Below are 24,358 nucleotides of genomic sequence, written 5' to 3' on the forward strand. Positions count from 1 at the left end.
TCACAGCTCCAAATTTAGTCTCTGTTACTCGTTCAATGGGTGTTTTGTTCCCATTTCTAGGAAGGGGTAAAGTGTCCACACTTTGGTCTTCCTTCTTCTTGAATTTCATGCGTTTAGCAAGTTGTATCTTATATCTTGGGTATCCTAAGTTTCTGGGCTAATATCCACTTATCAGTGAGTACATATTGTGTGAGTTCCTTTGTGATTGGGTTACCTCACTCAGGATGATGCCCTCCAGGTCCATCCATTTGCCTAGGAATTTCATAAATTCATTTTTTTAATAGCTGAGTAGTATTCCATTGTGCAAATGTGCCACATTTTCTGTATCCATTCCTCTGTTGAGGGGCATCTGGGTTCTTTCCAGCTTCTGGCTATTATAAATAAGGCTGCCTTATTGGACACGCAAACTTTATATGCCCCAGTACAGGGGAACGCCAGGGCCATAAAAGGGGAGTGGGTGGGTAGGGGAGAGGGGGTGGGTGGCTATGGGGGACTTTTGGTATAGCATTGCAAATGTAAATGAGCGAAATACCTAATAAAAAATGGAAAAAATAAATAAATAAATAAGGCTGCTATGAACATAGTGGAGCATGTGTCCTTCTTACCGGTTGGGACATCTTCTGGATATATGCCCAGGAGAGGTATTGCTGGATCCTCCGGTATTACTATGTCCAATTTTCTGAGGAACTGCCAGACTGATTCCCAGAGTGGTTGTACAAGCTTGCAATCCCAACAACAATGGAGGAGTGTTCCCCTTTCTCCACATCCTCGCCAGCATCTGCTGTCACCTGAGTTTTTGATCTTAGCCATTCTGACTGGAGTGAAGTGGAATCTCAGGGTTGTTTTGATTTGCATTTCCCTGATGATTAAGGATGTTGAACATTTTTTCAGGTGCTTCTCAGCCATTCGGTATTCCTCAGGTGAGAATTCTTTGTTCAGCTCTGAGCCCCATTTTTTAATGGGGTTATTTGATTTTCTGGAGTCCACCTTCTTGAGTTCTTTGTATATATTGGATATTAGTGCCCTATCCGATTTGGGATAGGTAAAGATCATTTCCCAATCTGTTGGTGGCCTTTTCGTCTTATTGACGGTGTCTTTTGTTTTGCAGAAGCTTTGCAATTTTATGAGGTCCCATTTATTGATTCTCGATCTTACAGCACAAGCCATTGCTGTTCTATTCAGGAATTTTTCCCCTGTACCCATGTCTTCGAGGCTTTTCACTACTTTCTCCTCTATAAGTTTCAGTGTCTCTGGTTTTATGTGGAGTTCCTTAATCCACTTAGATTTAACCTTAGTACAAGGAGATAGAAATGGATCAATTCGCATTCTTCTACATGATTACAGCCAGTTGTGCCAGCACCATTTGTTGAAAATGCTGTCTTTTTTCCACTGGATGGTTTTAGCTCCCTTGTCAAAGATCAAGTGACCATAGGTGTGTGGATTCATCTCTGGGTCTTCAATTCTGTTCCATTGGTCTACTTGTCTGTCAGTATACCAGTACCATGCAGTTTTGGTCACAATTGCTCTGTAGTACAGTTTTAGGTCCGGCATGGTGATTCTACCAGAGGTTCTTTTATCCTTGAGAAGAGTTTTTGCTATCCTAGGTTTTTTGTTATTCCAGATCAATCTGCGGATTGCCCTTTCTAATTCCTTGAAGGATTGAGTTGGAATTTTGATGGTGATTGCAGTGAATCTGTAGATTGCTTTTGGCAAGATAGCCATTTTTACAATGTTGATCCTGCCAATCCATGAGCATGGGAGATCTTTCCATCTTCTGAGATCTTCTTTAATTTCTTTCTTTAGAGACTTGAAGTTCTTATCATACAGATCTTTCACTTCCTTAGTTAGAGTTATGCCAAGGTATTTTATATTATTTGTGACTATTGAGAAGGGTGTTGTTTCCCTAATTTCTTTCTCAGCCTGTTTATCCTTTGTGTAAAGAAAGGCCATTGACTTGTTTTAGTTAATTTTATATCCGGCTACTTCATTGACACTGTTTATCAGGCTTAGGAGTTCTCTGGTGGAATTTTTAGGGTCACTTATATATACTATCATATCATCTGCAAAAAGTGATATTTTGACTTCTTCCTTTCCAATTTGTATCCCCTTGATCTCCTTTTGTTGTCTAATTGCTCTGGCTAGGACTTCAAGTACAATGTTGAATAGGTAGGGCGAGAGTGGACAGCCTTGTCTAGTCCCTGATTTTAGTGGAATTGCTTCCAGCTTCTCACCATTTACTTTGATGTTGGATAGTGTTTTGCTGTAGATTGTTTTTATCATGTTCAGGTATGGGCCTTGAATTCCTGATCTTTCCAAGACTTTTATCATGAATGGGTGTTGGATTTTGTCAAATGCTTTCTCAGCATCTAACGAGATGATCATGTGGTTTTTGTCTTTGAGTTTGTTTATATACTGGATTACGTTGATGGATTTCCGTATATTGAACCATCCCTGCATCCCTGGGATGGAACCTACTTGGTCAGGATGGATGATTGTTTTGATGTGTTCTTGGATTCGGTTAGCAAGAACTTTATTGAAAATTTTTGCATCGATATTCATAAGGGAAATTGGTCTGAAATTCTCTATCTTTGTTGGGTCTTTTTGTGGTTTAGGTATCAGAGTAATTGTGGCTTCATAGAATGAGTTGGGTAGAGTACCTTCCGTTTCTATTTTGTGGAATAGTTTGTGAAGAATGGGAATTAGGTCTTCTTTGAAGGTCTGATAGAACTCTGCACTAAACCCATCTGGTCCTGGGCTTTTTTTGGTTGGGAGACTATTAATGACTGCTTCTATTACTTTAGGGGATATAGGACTGTTGAGATCATTAACCTGATCTTGATTTAGCTTTGGTACCTGGTATCTGTCTAGAAACTTGACCATTTCATCCAGGTTTTCCAGTTTTGTTGAGTATAGCCTTTTGTAGAAGTATCTGATGGTGTTTTGGATTTCTTCAGGATCTGTTGTTATGTTTCCCTTTTCATTTCTGATTTTGTTAATTAGGATGCTTTCCCTGTGCCCTTTAGTGAGTCTGGCTAAGGGTTTATCTATCTTGTTGATTTTCTCAAAGAACCAGCTCCATTGATTGGTTGATTCTTTGAATAGTTCTTCTTGTTTCCACTTGGTTGATTTCACCCCTGAGTTTGATTATTTCCTGCCTTCTACTCCTCTTGGGTGAATTTGCTTCCTTTTGTTCTAGAGCTTTTAGGTGTGTTGTCAAGCTGCTAATGTGTGCTCTCTCTAGTTTCTTTTTGGAGGCACTCAGAGCTATGAGTTTTCCTCTTAGAAATGCTTTCATTGTGTCCCATAAGTTTGGGAATGTTGTGGCTTCATTTTCATTAAACTACAAAAAGTCCTTAATTTCTTTCTTTATTCCTTCCTTGACCAAGGTATCATTGAGAAGAGTGTTGTTCAGTTTCCACATGAATGTTGGCTTTCTATTATTTATTTTGTTATTGAAGATCAGCTTTAGTCCATGGTGATCTGATAGGATGCATGGGACAATTTCAATATTTTTATATATGTTGAGGCTTGTATTGTGACCAATTATGTGGTCAATTTTGGAGAAGGTACCATGAGGTGCTGAGAAGAAGGTATATCCTTTGTTTTAGCATAAAATGTGCTGTAGATATCTCTTAAGTCCATTTGTTTCATCACTTCTGTTAGTTTCATTGTGTCCCTGTTTAGTTTCTGTTTCCATGATCTATCCATTGGTGAAAGTGGTGTGTTGAAGTCTCCCACTATTATTGTGTGAGGTGCAATGTGTACTTTGAGCTTTACTAAAGTTTCTTTAATGAATGTGGCTGCCCTTGGAGCATAGATATTCAGAATTGAGAGTTCCTCTTGGAGGATTTTACCTTTAATGAGTATGAAGTGCCCCTCCTTGTCTTTTTTGATTATTTTGGGTTGGAAGTCGATTTTGTTAGATATTAGAATGGCTACTCCAGCTTGTTTCTTCATACCATTTGCTTGGAAAATAGTTTTCCAGCCTTTCATTCTGAGGTAGTGTCTATCTTTTTCTCTGAGATGAGTTTCCTGTAAGCAGCAAAATGTTGGGTCTTGTTTGTGTAGCCAGTTTGTTAGTCTATGTCTTTTTATTGGGTAGTTGAGTCCATTGATATTAAGAGATATTAAGGAAAAATAATTGTTGCTTCCTGTTATTTTTATTGTTAAAGTTGGCATTCTGTTCTTGTGGCTGTCTTCTTTTAGTTTTGTTGAGGGATTATCTTCTTGTTTTTTCTAGGGCGTGGTTCCCGTCCTTGTATTGGTTTTTCTCTGTTATTATCCTTTGAAGGGCTGAATTTGTGGAGAGATAATGGTTGAATTTAGTTTTGTCGTGGAATACTTTGGTTTCTCCATCTATGGTAATTGAGAGTTTGGCTGGGTATAGTAGCCTGGGCTGGAATTTGTGTTCTCTTAGGGTCTGTATAACATCTGTTCAGGCTCTTCTGGCTTTCATAGTCTCTGGTGAAAAATCTGGTGTAATTCTGATAGGCTTGCCTTTATATGTTACTTGACCTTTTTCCCTTACCGCTTTTAGTATTCTATCTTTATTTAGTGCATTTGATGTTCTGATTATTATGTGTCGGGAGGAATTTCTTTTCTGGTCCAGTCTATTTGGAGTTCTGTAGGCTTCTTGTATGTTCATGGGCATCTCTTTCTTTATATTTGGGAAGTTTTCTTCAATAATTTTGTTGAAGATGTTTGCTGGTCCTTTGAGTTGAAAATCTTCATTCTCATCCACTCCTATTATCCGTAGGTTTGGTCTTCTCATTGTGTCCTGGATTTCCTGGATGTTTTGAGTTAGGATCTTTTTGCATTTTCCATTTTCTTTGATTGTTGTGCCGATGTTCTCTATGGAATCTTCTGCACCTGAGATTCTCTCTTCCATCTCTTGTATTCTGTTGCTGATGCTGGCATCTATGGTTCCAGATTTCTTTCCTAGGGTTTCTATCTCCAGCGTTGCCTCACTTTGGGTTTTCTTTATTGTGTCTACTTCCCTTTTTAGGTCTAGTATGGTTTTGTTCATTTCCATCACCTGTTTGGATGTGTTTTCCTGTTTTTATATAAGGACTTGTAACTCTTTAGCAGTGTTCTGTATTTCTTTAAGTGAGTTATTAAAGTCCTTCTTGATGTCCTCTACCATATTCATGAGATATGCTTTTAAATCTAGGTCTATCTTTTCAGGTGTGTTGGGGTGCCCTGGACTGGGCGAAGTGGGTGTGCTGGGTTCTGATGATGGTGAGTGGTCCTGGTTTTTGTTAGTAGGATTCTTATGTTTACCTTTCGCCATCTGGCAATCTCTGGAGTTAGTTGTTATAGTTGTCTCTGTTTAGAGATTGTTCCTCTGGTGATTTTGTTACCCTCTATCAGCAGACGTGGGAGACTAGCTCTCTCCTCTGAGTTTCAGTGGTCAGAGCAGTCTCTGCAGGCAAGCTTTCCTCTTTCAGGGAAGGTGCACAGTTATCTGGTGTTTGGACCTCCTCCTGGCCGAAGATGAAGCCCCAAAACAGGATCTTTCCCATAAGCTGTGTTGCTTTGGCCTGTCACAGAAGCTGTTGTTTCAGTAGTCCACGCTCTCACCTGTGTAGATTACTTTCCGCGGAGTCCAGGAACCAAGGTGGCACCCTCGGAAGCTGAGGCAGAAGCCTCCTGGGCCGGGCGGACAACTGTGCTCTGACCTGGAAGGTGGCCAGTTGTCTGGAGCCGAAAATGGCGCCGCCTCAGAAGGTCTGTGGCTCTCACCTGTCCCAGAAACTGCTAGCCTCTGTATTCCACACCTTCACCTGTGCAGCCTGCCCTCCTCGGATTCCCGGAACCAAGGTGGCTCCCGTGGAAGCTGAGGCAGAAGCCTCTCGGGCCGGTTAGACAGCTAACATGGGACTTTTCAAATGGCTATTCTTCAAACATTTGCTGAAGTTTATTTCAGGGGAAATGATGTCAGCCTCCACTCACGGGATCTGGTTGTTTCCTGTAGAATGTACCAGACTTGCATCCTTGGTGTTTGTGCAAGGGCATTTTAAAAACATGAAAACCTCCTGAAGGGGCCTCAGGTGCAAAATTTCTAATCTTGCCCTTTTCCTCCCCAGACCAACTGTCTCAAAATCCTGATGGCCTCTTAATAGTTTGAACCAAATCTCTATTTCTTGGGATTAGAGAATCCTGCTCTAATGAGGGAGAAGGTAACATTGTGGCTTAGGGCAGTGCCTGAGTATTAGAATAACCATTAGAGCTTCCTGGAAGACACCTATGCCTGATCCCATTCCTGCTGTTTAGAGTCAAAGACTGTAGAGTATAGGGGTGAGCCTTTAGTAGAAAGACACCTCCAGAGGTCAGCATGCATCACCAGGGTTGACATTCACTGAAGCTCAAGGGCATTGTCCCTGGTTTTCCCTAGCAGGAATAATAGAGAGGAAACTGGAGATGATCCCATCACAGGGTTCCTGTGGAAGCCCTGGGGCTAATTATGTAAGATGTTAATTCTGTTCTCCTGGGAGTGTTTGTGAAAAAGGAATGAGTCAGCACTCAGGTGATTTCCTGTAAACCTGATTCCCATTTTAATTTGTAAAATAAAGGAGAGCTGATGACCAGGCTGGTAAAAGGGAAGGTGGAGCAGAAGGGGGTGGGGGGTGAAGGCGAAAATGGAAGAGGGAGAGGACACACAGGAGGAAGAAGGAAAAAAGTGGAGCAGAAGCACATGGTGTGGAGAAACTGCAAGTTCGAAGGGTTCTCACAAGCTCAGAAAGATGGTAATGTAGTGGTATATCTGCCCAATATAGGTGCACTGCATGTAATCGTATTGTAGTGTTGCTTGCCGGGATATATTTGGGTTGGAGAGATTTACAGCAACACAGGTTTTATTCTAGTCTACTTCCCTTTGATTATTAACACAAAAAAAGACAAAACTTTCAACAAATCTCAGTAGGTCTTCCAAGTATGAGGAGACAACAGGACTAATGCTGTACAGAGTAGAAGAAAGTCACCATGACAGTGAGGAGCAGATGACATGCAATGAGAAATGGTAGGGGCAGCCTAGGGGGTTACCCAGGACCAAGCCTTTCACTAAGTACTGAATGCCTTATGCATTTCTTTCACTAAGTACTGAATGCCTTCTTCATTTCTAAGTTTTGGCTCTGCTTACAGATCATCATTCTCTGAAGAATGGAAACTCGGGGACAGGGCATGACATTCTTCAGTGGTTGTTAGATAAACATTTTTTTATAAAAATGTGTGTGTGTGTGTGTGTGTGTGTGTGTGTGTCTGATATATGTAGTACACATGAACATTTTAACATGGAGAGATACACAGATTGTGTGGGGTTGGCTAGTGTAGTGTAGTGAAGTGTAGTATAATGTAATGCTTAATGTTTAATGTTTCCTGAGTGGGTATTAGACTTCAATGATGAACAACCCAAAACAAAATAATCTAAAACTGCCCCTGGATTTTTCATTTGATAGTTTATGGGATTTAGGGGAGGCATTGTCAGAGCATAAGAGATTAATTCTATTTAAACCTCCTTTATATGGACTTGTATATTATAATGGTTCTACAATTGTTGGTTTCCATGTAGCCTTTCAAAAGTCTTCAGTCAGTTATCCCACCTCCATACTACCTCCTTGTCTTAGTGTGGTTTTGCTTTTTTGCCCTGCAGTAAAGGTGTGGAAAAGCCACTGGGCAGAACAAATGCAGAGATGTTAGACTATATTTGCCAATAGCCCACTGTCTGGTATTGACCTGGATGGAAATGCAGCTACACTACTTAGATGGTAGGAAAATGTAGCATTGGATGTGGGAGGTTGAAACTGGGCTTATATTTTCAAGTAATTTTAATTTTAATTTAATTTAATTTTAATTTTATTACATTTTTGTCTTGGCCAAAGCATGGCATCATATGGGCAGACATGGTGCTGGGAATTCTGTATCTGGAACTCCAGGAAGCAAGAATACCTGTCCTGAGCTGGTGAAACTTTAAAGCTGTTTTTAATAACAGGAATTACAGAGGGCTGCAGACAGAACAGAGTGTTTGCTCTTCTGACTATCATGAGCCTAAGGGGCTGTCTGAGGCAGCCCTGTTCTTACACTTCACCATACTTATGGCCCTTCGGCTTGGGACAGTCTCAACTCCAAACAACTCAATCTTTCAAATCATAACACCCTGAACAAACTCCAAGGAAGGGAGACTGAGTGAAGCATAGGCAAAGTTGGAAAGAAAATGGTAGCAGGCAAAGAGAAAAAAAACTAGGATGCCAAGAAGATACAAGAAGCCCCCTGGTCTTACACTGTGCAGTCACTATTCATGATGTGCAGAGAAGGAACACAAAGGCTTAGCCAGCCTTTTCACTCTCAGCCAAATGGGTTTAACACAGCAGGCTCATTGCTAATTCCAGTTTCCACCTTCCTTTCTTTTCTTACAAATGATTTCAATACAGATAAGCACCTTTCCCTCTACAAACCCTTCAAAATCTGACTTTATACCATGTTTGTCTCCATTTGTTCTAGTGAGCTTGGTGGAGAGGCATGATGAAGAGCTGTTTCCCCAATGCAAAATGAACTGATAGAGTACTTTTCTCTTTTAAGTTGTCCTCTATTATATCATTTAAGGTGTTTGCTCACCAAGTGACTATGTGAATATATAAAAACAAATTCATACATATGTGTACAGAGACACATGAATACGTCCCTTCACATATACATACACACATACAAAAAAGAAAAGAATACATGAATGAACAGTACTATATACTTGCACCTAAAAGAAGCAGCTACCATTACACAAATATGACACATAAACATGCACACAAACACCTGGGTAAAATCACATACACACACAAACATACAGACACACACAAACACACACACACCAATGAAAACAGTGCTATATTACAGCACATTTCCTGACAACTGAGGAAGAATTGGGACCTGTGCTGTGTAATCGATTCTTAAATTAACCCAACTTGTGCTGCCTGGGCCTGTGCTGATTTCCTGGTCAGGAACTTTTTCCATGCAGATATTTGCTGCTTCTACAAGTATAATATAGAACAGACAAATGGGTCCTCTGAACACACAAGTGGGTCCACACAAGATTCAAGGTTCTAAAAAAGAGGCTTCAAAAGAACATCCTCCAGCAAGCTCCAAGCTGAAATATATTCTGCTCTCTAAACCTAGCTTAGTTACTTCTCATAAGACTCTCTACCACCAATAAAAATAGTTAGCCATAGATATTATCAAGTAGCTGCAATTCAACACATTACAGTTCATGTGATATAATGCACGGCCAGGAAGCAGGAGTGGGTAGGTTGGTAAGAAGGGGAGTGGAAAGGGAATTGGGGGAGGTTTTTTTTTTTTATGAGGGGAAACCAGGAAACGGGATAATGTGAGTAAAGAAAATACCCAATTTAAAAACACAGTTGTGTGAGTGTACGCGCAGGCGCGCGCAAGCACACACACACACACACACACACACACACACACACACACACACACACACACAAGTTAATACTGTCAGCCAAAAAGAGGTTAGTGACATAACATGCCTTGATTTTTCTTAAATGCAGCACTCTGCAAAACAATGAGAGGGAATCTGTACAGAAGCAAAATTATGTCTATGATACACTCAGCAAAACAACATCAGCAAAGGGTTGCAGTGTAGGATTCAATGAATCCACTCGGTGAAGACAGTAAGACACTCATTAGGTTCCAGGGGTTTATCTTAGTGCAATGAAGGCAAAGGAGTCTAAGTTTTATTTTTAAAATGCTTACATGTTTAACTTTTTATTACTAAAGAGTTTAATTAGAAAACAATAAAACTGGAGACTGTCCTTTTGTCCTAGGAGTGTATTGGGCCCGAGAAGCTCTGCTCTGAGATAGCTGCCATAGAGAAGATTGGAGGACCTGGTTCCTAGATAATTCCGGAAGTGACATCCTGAGTCACCTCTCCATACCATAGAGCTGGAAGGGGTTGCTGTCAGGGGTCCAGGAACTCCTTTGCCTAGAAGGAAAGCTAGCAGTGACCAACTGGGAGGGGGACAAGAGCATGTGGCTGGATTGGAAGTGGCCACGAAGGTCACATCTTGCCTGGTGTCCTCACCTCCTGACACAGGGGTCTAAGTATCACTGTGATCCCTGCCAGCGTCCATGAGACAGGCAAGAGAAAGAGTGCTTTGTGAAGGCCCTGCAGTAGAGGACAGACACAGAAGTGGAACTTCACGAAGAAGCTTGATCCCAGGGCCACTGGAGTCTGAGGACCAGTGGATGGAGAGCCATGATAATCCAGGTAAGTTGGCTTCTGTGGTCCCTCAACCAACACCAATGCTTTCCTACCAGGCCAGGGAACCATCTTTTGTGACTCCCGGGTGCCTGGACTCCTGCCCCCTGACCTCCAAGAGCCCCACACTCCCATCTTAGAAGGATAGGCTGTTGTTTTAGGTTCCTAAGTGTTCTTTCAATAAGAACATCGGAATCCTTGGAGCTCCGTTTTGTCTCATATCTTCAGCTAGCTGTTTTTGAGCGCTCCTTTTGTGCCCCATATCATACTCATATTCTAAAGGTACCATGCCTGCTTTGCGGTTTTTTTCTCACATGGGTGGGCCTCCAAACCCATGGTCTGGAAGTGGCAATGAATGAGGGAAGGGCTGGGAAGGGGAATCTGAGGTCACATGGTAAGATTTGGAAAAGGTGGGTTGGACTATCTATGTTTTCATTCACTTTTAAGTGTTGGCAACATGGTTTCTCTTGGTTTAGAAAGGTATTAATTGTTGAAACACTCCACTGTGGATAACATGTAGCCCAGGTTTCTTGGGTAAGACCACCTCTGGTCTACCCCCTCCTTACCTCCATTTTCTTTCTTTTTTTTTTTTTAAAGATTTATTTATTCATTATATGTAAGTACACTGTAGCTGTCTTCAGACACTCCAGAAGAGGGTGTCAGATCTCGTTACGGATGGTTGTGAGCCACCATGTGGTTGCTGGGATTTGAACTCCGGACCTTCGGAAGAGCAGTCGGGTGCTCTTACCCACTGAGCCATCTCACCAGGCCTACCTCCATTTTCTTAAGTTTCCATCTTGATGAGATAAAACTCATGAGAAGGCACAGTGAGTCAAGTTGTGTGTCTGGCACCTGAAGCAGACAGCATTGTCTTCCTCCTTGTTAATGAATTGGCAGTTACAAAAACAAACAAATAAAAAAAACCCAAAACCCTAAACTGTTTGTATAAAATTATAGAAAATAACACCATGATCTTCCTAGATATGAGCAATTGAACCTCCTAACAATTAATTGAGACCAAACCATACAAAGATCTCTGCCTGGGAGGTGACAGAAGATTCATAGATGCTGGTCAGACAGCTTAAACAAAAGAGGAAGTCTCAGGTTCAGTGACAGACCTGGGTTCTAGAGAATATGTTACAGAAAGACTGAATAAAAAACAAACAAACAAACAAAAAGATGCTGTTCCAAGAAAGAAAGGAAGAAAGAAAGAAAGAAAGAAAGGAAGGAAGGAAGGAAGGAAGGAAGGAAGGAAGAAAGAAAGAAAGAAAGAAAGAAAGAAAGAAAGAAAGAAAGAAAGAAAGAAAGAAAAGAAAGAAAGAAAGAAAGAAAAGAAAAGAAAAACTGAACAAAACCTTACATAAATAACTGGACTTTCAACACACCCACCAATATACATATTGGTACAGACATGCTTATGCCACACACAAACACATTCTCCCCCACCCCCCCCTCTCTCTCAATATATATATATATATACCTGTCACTCTCTCTGTCCAATAATCATAAGTGAGTAGAAAACTATGAGGAGATAACAATGGATGGTAGAGAAACAGTTGAATGGGGACTATGGAAGGCTTATGTTTAATGTGAGACACAGGACTCTGCTATCCATCCCTTGGGCATTAATATTTCTTAGGGGCCACATTTCTTAGACTAGGTTGAGAGTGTTATTGAAATTTCATTCTTGAAGCCTCACTTCTCACACCAACACTCAGGCTGAGAGAAGCCTTTCTCACATCCCTGTCATCTCCAGAATATAAGCTCCAGGAAAGAACTCTAGCAACACTGAGAGAAAACAGTCCTGAGAAGTACCTGCTCAGGCTCTTTCAGTGTGAGCCAAGATGTAGGCAGAGTGATGAGACCATCTTGCAATGCAGGGAAAGGGGAGAGAAAACATACAAGCCCCCCCCCACACACACACAAAAGGCAATGATTTCCTCTCATATGGCAATTACACTGAGATCTAATACTTGCAAATTTTGTACTGCCTATGATCTCACATGACCCCTCAGAAGCAAATGAGCTAAAGCTCTGACTTCATCAATCAACATTCTGTGCTACTACAATGGAGGCAAGCACATGGAACTCATTTAGCATACTCGCATGTACTTGTGTACTATGTGTTCAACCTATCTATCATAAGGAAATGCAGCTTTTAGTTGAGCATGATTGTTTACTTCCCAAATATGTAGTTTCTTGAAAGAGGATAAATCCACAGAAAGTCTTGGAAATGATCACAGAAATGAACAACTGGATGAGACATAGGAGAGAGCCTGGATAAGGTACAAGATGGTTGCTTAGGCTTGACTGTGTTTAAGGTTAGACATGACTGCAACCTTCTCCTTATGATTTATGCATCCTACCAGCTGCTGCTTGGTACATAGGTCATTGGTCTTCAGGCTGTCTTCTTTACACAGCCTCTTTGATTCTTTGGAGCATTCTTCTAATGCAATCTGCTCCTCTAGCAACTGTGTGTTCTCCTTCCACAACATCCTGACTTTGTGCTGGAGATGGTTAGATTCACTCTGGAGGTGGCAGTGCCTGATGCCGAGTCACAAACAAACAAATGATTACACAAGTCAGCATCCATCTTCCTCCCACTCCTCCAAGGACCATCCCTGCCACAATGGGCCCTGGTGCCCAGACAGCCCCAGACAACTGTCCAGATTGGCCACGAAGCATCACATTGAGAGAGGTCAAATCCAGAGGACAGTCATATTTCAGAAGCCGAGGTACATCTGTAAACTGTGACAATAACAGTGACTTAAGTATCTCTCAAGAGGACCTGGAACACATGTGTGCTTATATGTCCATGTTATTTAAAAATCACCTGTAGGTAGAAGGCAGACCTTCTCTAGGAGAAGAGAAGAGACCCAACCAACATACAGTCTTTCTAGGTGTCCCATGGAAACCTTATCTATGTATCTACATTCAAATATACTTTGTTGGAAAGGACAATGATTTGAGTTGCTCACAGACTCTTCACACTTGGCCAAAATGACTTTAAGTGGTAAAAATCCTAGAGCCTTGCTTTGAAGGAGCCAGGCTTCTGGTTTAGAGGCAAACAGTATATAAACTGAGCCCCTACTTTGGTTCAAAGACAAGGATGGGCAGACATATCCTGTGCCTAGTTTCTTGGATCACGACCCTGTTAGTCACTCACCAGTAGAATTGATTTTCTTTAGTCAACTCCTTGCACTTGTACAAGGCCTCACTGATGTCCTGGGGCATTCTCTTCAGGTCAGCCATCACCTGGTGATGTTACATCTTGAGCATGAATGTCCTAATTTTGATTCTGTGGGAGGGCATGGCCCAATGAACAAATAATCCCATGAACTAAGGATACAAGGATCATGTTAATTCAAGCTGAATTGTGGACTACCCCAACATATATATGCCACGACATTGCTCCACGTTACCAGTTCCACTTGGAGCTTATCAAACTTATTACTCTTTGCCTGGGGTCAGTAGAGGCAGGGAAGTAAAGGCAGGGATTTGACCTACTTTATCTCACGTAAGGGGCAAGAAAAATAGACTAGCTCTCCAAGAACTTTCCAGGAACCGGTGCCATAGTCCTGGATCCACCTAAAACCTGTGATGACACATCTGTTTGTAGACAAGGAATTGTCAATCCTTGCTTCTGTTGCTACATAAACTCCCAAAGGACATAATCAGTATCTACAGTATACTACATTTCCAGGGTGCCCCTAAAGTGAGCTCATAGCTCATATGCTCTGCTCCTCAAAGTGAGGCTCCCTCTGTCTTCACTATTTTTGGCTGGAAATTCTGTCACGCAAAATCCCAGGCCCCAGCATACTATACAGACACTCCAGCTCTTAAGTGGAACACACACACACACACACACACACACACACACACACACACACACACTGACACCCCCCTCATAATCAAACACAATCAGAATGCCAAATGAACACACATTATCTAATAGTATAGTGAATAAAATTTGATAAAAGCAGTGATGAACTATGGCCAATCCAGTTATACTGAGAGACAGTATGTGGGACCAGGCCCCTGCAGCTGTTGACAGGACCAGTTGAACCCAAATTACTTCCAGGTCAACTGCAAACATGATTGGCCATAAACACAGTGTACTTTGCATCTCCCCAAAACTTATACCTGTATAGGATTCTTACAATGCAGGAATAGGGCTCACACACTACAACCCTTATGCCCAGACAGTAATTCATACCATAGGCTCTGATTTACCTTTGGAGAAATCAAATTGCCTGAGTCCCATTTCAGGACTATCAGAACTTGAAGTTCTGTGTCAAAAATCCATTCAGCCAAATGAATTTGGATGTGTGGACAGCCTGGTGTTGTAGCCTCCTGTGATATGAGGGAATCTGAGGTTAACAGAGAGGGCCCAAGACAGTCAGCAAAGAACTGGGCATAATGACTACCTGTTGTTCTAATCCTTGTTAGTGTAATTGGCTAGGATTCCCTGGAGTTTGTCTCTCTCATTTTTTATCTTTTGGAGAAAGTTTTTGAGCTTTTCCATCCTCTTCATTCTCTGCTCCTGCTTATTGGTGGTGGAGGCTTGGGGTGATGCCTTTCCAACAGACCATGTAGGTTGACCAACACTAGTAAACTCGTAGAGATAATAGGGCAGGGAATGGAGACAACATGCTTTTCCTTTTCTTTGGGGCTCTTGTGAGATTATTCATTTCTTGTGTTTTCTTGGGTATAATTACACTCAATCTGTTGGAATTTTGCTTCTAGTATCCTCTGTAGTGCTGAATTAGTGGAAAGATATTGTTTGAATTTGTTTTTTGTCGCAGAATATCTTAGTTTCTCCAACTATGGCCGTAAAGAATTTTCTGGATATAGTAGCCAAGGCTGGCTTTTGTGTTCTCTTAGAGTCTGAAAGACATTTGTCCAAGATCTTTTAGATATTACCATTTCTGGTGACATGTCAATATAATTCTCATAGGTCTTTCTTTGTATGTTACTTGACTTTCTTTCCTTAGAGATTGTAATATTTTCTTTCTTTATTCTGTACATTTATACTTTTGTTTAATATGTGATAGGATGATTTTCTGTATTTGTCCAAATGATTTGGTGTGTTGTAGGTTTCTTGTAAATTTAAGGCCATCTCTGTCTTTAGGTTAAGGACTTTTAAAAATCATATTGTTGAAGATGTTTTCTGGGTCTTTGAACTGTTATCCCTCACCCACTTCTTTTTCCATTATTCTTAGTTTTGTTCTTTTTATTGTGTCCTGCATTAGCTAGATGTTTTGAGTTAGGAATTTTTTACTCTGTATATTCTTTGAGTGACTTTTTAATATCAATTATGGTATTTCCTTTGCCTGAGATTCTCTTTTCTATGTTCTGTTGGTGAGGCTTGCATCTGTAGACCCTGATGTTTTTTGTAAGTTGTCCTTCTCCAGGGTTGCCCCATTTGTGATTTTTATACCTTTATTTTTACTTTTTCTTTATTGATTTTCTTATGTATTTCCATCCCAAATGTTATCCTCCTTCTCAGTTCCCCCTCCAAAATCCCCATCTCCTCTAATTCTAGCGTTGCCTCTATGTATGAAGGTGCTCCTATACCCCCTCGTCCAAACACTCCTGCCTCAGTGCCCTAGCATTGCCCAACCCTGGATCATCATGCCTGTACAGGACCAAGGGCACTCCCTCCCATTGATGCCAGATAAAGCATTCCTCTACTACGTATCCAGCTGGAACTCTGGATATCCCCTCATGTACTATGTGCTTGGTGGTTTAGTGCATGTGAGTTTTGTGAGGCTCTGTTTGGTTGATTTTGTAGTTCTCCTTATGGGGTTGCAAGCCCTTTCTGTTCCTTCAGTCCTTGTCCTAACTTCAGAATCTAGGTCCACTCGCTCGTTCTCATGTTTGGCTGCATGCATAGCATTTCAAGAGACACCAATACCAAAAGTTACATTTATGAAGTAGCATTGCAATAATTACATGATATGAGGGCGGGAGTATCACCAAAACATGAAGAAGTACATAAAAGATTTGCTGCAGCAGTAGGAAGGTTGAGAACCATTGCTATATACTGATGTACTGAGTCATCTCCTGATTACCCAAAATCCTACATAATCCTAACTTGATACAAATGTTATCTATCATTTTTACACTGTGATTAGGGAAAAAGGAACAAAAATGTTCTTCCACCTGAGGGGAAAAAAGGAGAGGGGGGAGGGAGGGAGGGAGGAAGGGAGGTGGAGAGAGAGAGGTAGAGAGAGAGAGAGAGACAGAGAGACACAGAGAGAGACAGAGAGAGGAAGGAAGGAAGGAAGGAAGGAAGAGAGAGAGAGAGAGAGAGAGAGAGAGAACAAGAGAGCGAGAGAAAGAAAGAAAGAAAGAAAGAAAGACAGACAGACAGACAGAAAGAAAGAAAGAAAGAAAGAAAGAGAGAGAGAGAGAGAGAAACCAGTCTCCTGACAGCATCAGCAATAGTGACTGGGTTTGGTGACTCCAGATGGAATGGATCCCAAGTTGGGGCAGTATCTGGATGGCCTGTCCTTCAAGCTCTGCTCTTCTCTTTATCCCTGCATTTCCTTTTGAGAGAAGGAATTCTGGATTAATACTTTTGAGGTGGTTGGGTAGCCCCAACCTAAAAGGTTGCCATGCTTATCCAATAAATATGGTCTGTATAGTTCCTACTTCCCCTTTGTTTGGTAATTAGGCTAATGTCCTCCCTGTTGGGTTCTGGGAATCTCTTGGGTCCCTGGCATCTGAGACTTTATAGTGGCTCCACACAGTTCCCCCTCCCCAATGAGTACAGACCTCCTTTCAAATGACTTTCCCTCTGTAGTTCTTCCCCATCTCCTCCCATATCTGAACCAGAACCCCCTTTACCTCCTACTCTTCTCTCCCTCCCAGATCCTTCTCTTCTCCTACTTCCAAACATTCTTTTCTTTCCCCTTCTGAGTAGAACTGTAGCATTCACACTCTGGTGTGATCTTCCTTCTTCTTCGGGTTCCCGTGGTCTGTTAGTTGTATTGTGGGCATTCCATGCATTTTTGACCAATTTCCACTTATCAATAACTACATACCATGTGTATCCTTTTGTGACTAGGATAACACATTCAGGATGATATTTCAACTCCAAAAATTGGCCTTTGAATTTCATGAAGTAATGTTTTTAAAAGCTGAGTAGTACTCCTGTACACTGTACAATATTTTCTGTATCCATTCTTCTGTTGAGGGACATCTGGGTTGTTTTCAGAGTCTGGTCATTATAAATAAGGCTGCTATGAACATAGTGGTGCATGTGTCCTATTAATATATTTGAGAATCTTTTGGGTATATATGTACCATGGTGGTATACCTGTATTTGAGGTAGAACCATTTCCAACTTACTCAGGAATTGCCAGATTGATCTCCAAAGTGGTTTTTCCAACTTGCAGTCCCCGCAGGAATGGAGGAATGTTCTTCTTTCTTCACATTCTTGCCAGAATCACCTGTCAGCTGAGTTTTGTTCTTGGCCCATCTGAGTGCTGTGAAGTGGAAACTTAGGGTCATTTTGATTTGCATTTCCCTGATGACTAAAGATGTTGAACATTTCTTAAGTACATCTCAGCCATTCAAGATTCCTCAGTTGAGAATTTTCTGTTTAGCTCTGTACTCCATACTTTAATAGGGTTATTAGGATCTCTGGAGTGTAACTTCTTGAGTTCTTTTTATATTTTGGATATTAGCCCTCTATCAGATGTAAAGTTGGTACAGAAGTTTTCCCTATATGTGTGTGCAATTTTGTCCTTTTGACAGCATCCTTTGACTTACAAAGCTTTTCAATTTTATGGGGTCCCATTTGACACTGTTTTTGGTCCTACAGCATGAGCCATTGGTGTCCTGTACAGGAACAATTCCCCTGTGACAATGTGTTTGAGGTTCTTTACTGCTCTCTCTTGTATTAGATTCAATGTATCTTGTTTTATGTGGAGGTCCTTGAGTGACTTGGACTAGAGCTTTGTACAAGGAGATAAGAATACATCAATTTGCATTCTTCTATATGCAGACTGCCAGTTGAACAAGCACCAATTGTTGAAAATGCTGTCTTTTATCCACTGGATGGTTTTGGCTCCTTTGACAAAGATCAAGTGACCATATGAATGTAGGTTCATTTCTAGGTCTTCAATTCTATTCTGTCGGTCTACTTGTCTCTCTATACCAGAAACATGACATTTTTATCACTATTGCCCTGTGGTATATTTTGAGATCAGGGATGGTGTTTTCCTGAGCCATTCTTTTATTGTTAGGAATAATTTTTGCTATACTGGGGTTTATGTTATTTCAGATAAATTTGAGAATTGCTTTTTCTATCTCTGTGAAGGAGTGAGTTGGAATTGTGATGAGGATTGCATTGAATCCGTAGATTGCTTTTGGCAAGATGGACCTTTTTTTACTATATTAATCCTGCTCATCAATGACCATGGGAGATCTTTCCATCTTCTACGGTCTTCTTTGATTTCTTTGTTCAGAGACTTAATGTTCTTGTCATTCAGATCTTTCCCTTGCTTTGTTCGAGTCACACCAAGATATTGTTTGTGACTATTGTGAAGTATGTAGTTTTAAAAAATCTCTTCCTCAGTATAATTATCCTTTGAGTAGAGGAAAGTTCCTGGATTGTTTGAGTTAATTTTGTATCCATTGACTTTGCTGAAGTGGTTTATCAGCTGTAGGAGTTCTCTCCTGGATTTTTTTTGAGCTCACTTATGTGTAATATTCCATACTCCTAAAATTGTAGTGTCTTGAATTCCTCCCTTCCCGCCGAACTTAGGAAATTAGTCTGAACAGGTGAGAGGGTGCGCCAGAGAACCTGACAGCTTGTGGAACAGGCAGAAGCACAGAGGGGCTGAGGTAGCACCCTGTGTGGGCCGGGGACAGCCGGCCACCTTCCGGACCGGAGGACAGGTGCCCACCCAGCTGGGGAGGCGGCCTAAGCCACAGCAGCAGCGGTCGCCATCTTGGTCCGGGACCCGCCGAACTTAGGAAATTAGTCTGAACAGGTGAGAGGGTGCGCCAGAGAACCTGACAGCTTCTGGAACAGGCAGAAGCACAGAGGCGCTGAGGCAGCACCCTGTGTGGGCCGGGGACAGCCGGCCACCTTCCGGACCAGAGGACAGGTGCCCGCCCGGCTGGGGAGGCGACCTAAGCCACAGCAGCAGCGGTCGCCATCTTGGTCCCGGGACTCCAAGGAACTTAGGAATTTAGTCTGCTTAGGTGAGAGTCTGTACCACCTGGGAACTGCCAAAGCAACACAGTGTCTGAGAAAGGTCCTGTTTTGGGCCTTCTTCTTCGGCCAGGAGGAGGTCCAAATACAAGATATCTGCGCACCTTCCCTGTAAGAGAGCTTGCCAGCAGAGAGTGCTCTGAGCACTGAAACTCAGAGGAGAGAATCTGTCTCCCAGGTCTGCTGATAGACGGTAACAGAATCACCAGAAGAACAATCTCTAAACAGAGTCAACTATAACTACTAACTCCAGAGATTACCAGATGGCGAAAGGTAAACGGAGGAATCTTACTAACAGGAACCAAGACCACTCACCATCACCAGAACCCAGCACACCCACTTCGCCCAGTCCAGGGAACCCCAACACACCTGAGAACCTAGACCTAGATTTAAAAGCATATCTCATGATGATGGTAGAGGACATCAAGAAGGACTTTAATAAATCACTTAAAGAAATACAGGAGAACACTGCTAAAGAGTTACAAGTCCTTAAAGAAAAACAGGAAAACACAATCAAACAGGTAGAAGTCCTTACAGAAAAAGAGGAAAAAACATACAAACAGGTGATGGAAATGAACAAAACCATACTAGACCTAAAAAGGGAAGTAGACACAATAAAGAAAACTCAAAGCGAGGCAACACTAGAGATAGAAACCCTAGGAAAGAAATCTGGAACCATAGATTTGAGCATCAGCAACAGAATACAAGAGATGGAAGAGAGAATCTCAGGTGCAGAAGATTCCATAGAGAACATCGGCACAACAATCAAAGAAAATGGAAAATGCAAAAAGATCCTAACTCAAAATATCCAGGAAATCCAGGACACAATAAGAAGACCAAACGTACGGATAATAGGAGTGGATGAGAATGAAGATTTTCAACTCAAAGGTCCAGCAAACATCTTCAACAAAATTATTGAAGAAAACTTCCCAAATCTAAAGAATGAGATGCATATGAACATACAAGAAGCCTACAGAACTCCAAATAGACTGGACCAGAAAAGAAATTCCTCCCGACACATAATAATCAGAACATCAAATGCACTAAATAAAGATAGAATACTAAAAGCAGTAAGGGAAAAAGGTCAAGTAACATATAAAGGCAAGCCTATCAGAATTACACCAGATTTTTCACCAGAGACTATGAAAGCCAGAAGAGCCTGGACAGATGTTATACAGACACTAAGAGAACACAAACTGCAGCCCAGGCTACTATACCCAGCCAAACTCTCAATTATCATAGAGGGAGAAACCAAAGTATTCCACGACAAAACCAAATTCACGCATTATCTCTCCACGAATCCAGCCCTTCAAAGGATAATAACAGAAAAAAACCAATACAAGAACGGGAACAACGCCCTAGAAAAAACAAGAAGGTAATCCCTCAACAAACCTAAAAGAAGACAGCCACAAGAACAGAATGCCACCTTTAACAACTAAAATAACAGGAAGCAACAATTACTTTTCCTTAATATCTCTTAACATCAATGGTCTCAACTCGCCAATAAAAAGACATAGACTAACAAACTGGCTACACAAACAAGACCCAACATTTTGCTGCTTACAGGAAACTCATCTCAGAGAAAAAGATAGACACTACCTCAGAATGAAAGGCTGGAAAACAATTTTCCAAGCAAATGGTATGAAGAAACAAGCAGGAGTAGCCATCCTAATATCTGATAAGATTGACTTCCAACCCAAAGTCATCAAAAAAGACAAGGAGGGACACTTCATTCTCATCAAAGGTAAAATCCTCCAAGAGGAACTCTCAATTCTGAATATCTATGCTCCAAATACAAGAGCAGCCACATTCACTAAAGAAACTTTAGTAAAGCTCAAAGCACACATTGCGCCTCACACAATAATAGTGGGAGACTTCAACACACCACTTTCACCAATGGACAGATCATGGAAACAGAAACTAAACAGGGACACACTGAAACTAACAGAAGTGATGAAACAAATGGATCTGACAGATATCTACAGAACATTTTACCCTAAAACAAAAGGATATACCTTCTTCTCAGCACCTCATGGTACCTTCTCCAAAATTGACCACATAATAGGTCACAAATCAGGCCTCAACAGATTCAAAAATATTGAAATTGTCCCATGTATCCTATCAGATCACCATGCACTAAGGCTGATCTTCAATAACAAAATAAATAACAGAAAGCCAACATTCACATGGAAACTGAACAACACTCTTCTCAATGATACCTTGGTCAAGGAAGGAATAAAGAAAGAAATTAAAGACTTTTTAGAGTTTAATGAAAATGAAGCCACAACGTACCCAAACCTTTGGGACACAATGAAAGCATTTCTAAGAGGGAAACTCATAGCTATGAGTGCCTTCAAGAAAAAACGGGAGAGAGCACATACTAGCAGCTTGACAACACATCTAAAAGCTCTAGAAAAAAAGGAAGCAAATTCACCCAAGAGGAGTAGACGGCAGGAAATAATCAAACTCAGGGGTGAAATCAACCAAGTGGAAACAAGAAGAACTATTCAAAGAATTAACCAAACGAGGAGTTGGTTCTTTGAGAAAATCAACAAGATAGATAAACCCTTAGCTAGACTCACTAAAGGGCACAGGGACAAAATCCTAATTAACAAAATCAGAAATGAAAAGGGAGACATAACAACAGATCCTGAAGAAATCCAAAACACCATCAGATCCTTCTACAAAAGGCTATACTCAACAAAACTGGAAAACCTGGACGAAATGGACAAATTTCTGGACAGATACCAGGTACCAAAGTTGAATCAGGATCAAGTTGACCTTCTAAACAGTCCCATATCCCCTAAAGAAATAGAAGCAGTTATTAATAGTCTCCCAGCCAAAAAAAGCCCAGGACCAGACGGGTTTAGTGCAGAGTTCTATCAGACCTTCAAAGAAGATCTAACTCCAGTTCTGCACAAACTTTTTCACCAGATAGAAGTAGAAGGTATTCTACCCAACTCATTTTATGAAGCCACTATTACTCTGATACCTAAACCACAGAAAGATCCAACAAAGATAGAGAACTTCAGACCAATTTCTCTTATGAACATCGATGCAAAAATCCTTAATAAAATTCTCGCTAACCGAATCCAAGAACACATTAAAGCAATCATCCATCCTGACCAAGTAGGTTTTATTCCAGGGATGCAGGGATGGTTTAATATACGAAAATCCATCAATGTAATCCATTATATAAACAAACTCAAAGACAAAAACCACATGATCATCTCGTTAGATGCAGAAAAAGCATTTGACAAGATCCAACACCCATTCATGATAAAAGTTCTGGAAAGATCAGGAATTCAAGGCCAATACCTAAACATGATAAAAGCAATCTACAGCAAACCAGTAGCCAACATCAAAGTAAATGGAGAGAAGCTGGAAGCAATCCCACTAAAATCAGGGACTAGACAAGGCTGCCCACTTTCTCCCTACCTTTTCAACATAGTACTTGAAGTATTAGCCAGAGCAATTCGACAACAAAAGGAGATCAAGGGGATACAAATTGGAAAAGAGGAAGTCAAAATATCACTTTTTGCAGATGATATGATAGTATATATAAGTGACCCTAAAAATTCCAACAGAGAACTCCTAAACCTGATAAACAGCTTCGGTGAAGTAGCTGGATATAAAATTAACTCAAACAAGTCAATGGCCTTTCTCTACACAAAGAATAAACAGGCTGAGAAAGAAATTAGGGAAACAACACCCTTCTCAATAGCCACAAATAATATAAAATATCTCGGCGTGACTCTAACGAAGGAAGTGAAAGATCTGTATGATAAAAACTTCAAGTCCCTGAAGAAAGAAATTAAAGAAGATCTCAGAAGATGGAAAGATCTCCCATGCTCATGGATTGGCAGGACCAACATTGTAAAAATGGCTATCTTGCCAAAAGCAATCTACAGATTCAATGCAATCCCCATTAAAATTCCAACTCAATTCTTCAACGAATTAGAAGGAGCAATTTGCAAATTCATCTGGAATAACAAAAAACCGAGGATAGCAAAAACTCTTCTCAAGGATAAAAGAACCTCTGGTGGAATCACCATGCCTGACCTAAAGCTTTACTACAGAGCAATTGTGATAAAAACTGCATGGTACTGGTATAGAGACAGACAAGTGGACCAATGGAATAGAATTGAAGACCCAGAAATGAACCCACACACCTATGGTCACTTGATCTTCGACAAGGGAGCCAAAACCATCCAGTGGAAGAAAGACAGCATTTTCAACAATTGGTGCTGGCAAAACTGGTTGTTATCATGTAGAAGAATGCGAATCAATCCATACTTATCTCCTTGTACTAAGGTCAAATCTAAGTGGATCAAGGAACTTCACATAAAACCAGAGACACTGAAACTTATAGAGGAGAAAGTGGGGAAAAGCCTTGAAGATATGGGCACAGGGGAAAAATTCCTGAACAGAACAGCAATGGCTTGTGCTGTAAGATCGAGAATTGACAAATGGGACCTAATGAAACTCCAAAGTTTCTGCAAGGCAAAAGACACTGTCTATAAGACAAAAAGACCACCAACAGACTGGGAAAGGATCTTTACCTATCCTAAATCAGATAGGGGACTAATATCCAACATATATAAAGAACTCAAGAAGGTGGACCTCAGAAAATCAAATAACCCCCTTAAAAAATGGGGCTCAGAACTGAACAAAGAATTCTCACCTGAGGAATACCGAATGGCAGAGAAGCACCTGAAAAAATGTTCAACATCCTTAATCATCAGGGAAATGCAAATCAAAACAACCCTGAGATTCCACCTCACACCAGTGAGAATGGCTAAGATCAAAAATTCAGGTGACAGCAGATGCTGGCGAGGATGTGGAGAAAGAGGAACACTCCTCCATTG

The 24,358-nt window shown here is 41.0% G+C and overlaps 1 protein-coding gene across 2 annotated transcripts in view; it reads left to right on the top strand.

Annotated features, from left to right (window-relative positions):
* The first annotated feature begins 10,013 nt into the window (after nucleotides 1–10,013).
* Nucleotides 10,014–24,358, top strand: part of Gm8126 (predicted gene 8126) — a 57,178-nt gene continuing 42,833 nt past the window's right edge. For both annotated transcript variants that reach the window (NM_001374186.1, NM_001374183.1), the window contains exon 1: nucleotides 10,014–10,270. Coding sequence is in view for 1 of the 2 variants with exons in the window: in NM_001374183.1 (NP_001361112.1) it covers nucleotides 10,132–10,270 (139 nt within the window). In the remaining variant the exon portion in view is untranslated. The remainder of the gene's footprint in view (nucleotides 10,271–24,358) is intronic.

This window comes from Mus musculus, chromosome 14, assembly GCF_000001635.26.
Source record: "Mus musculus strain C57BL/6J chromosome 14, GRCm38.p6 C57BL/6J".
NCBI classification, from domain to species: domain Eukaryota; kingdom Metazoa; phylum Chordata; class Mammalia; order Rodentia; family Muridae; genus Mus; species Mus musculus.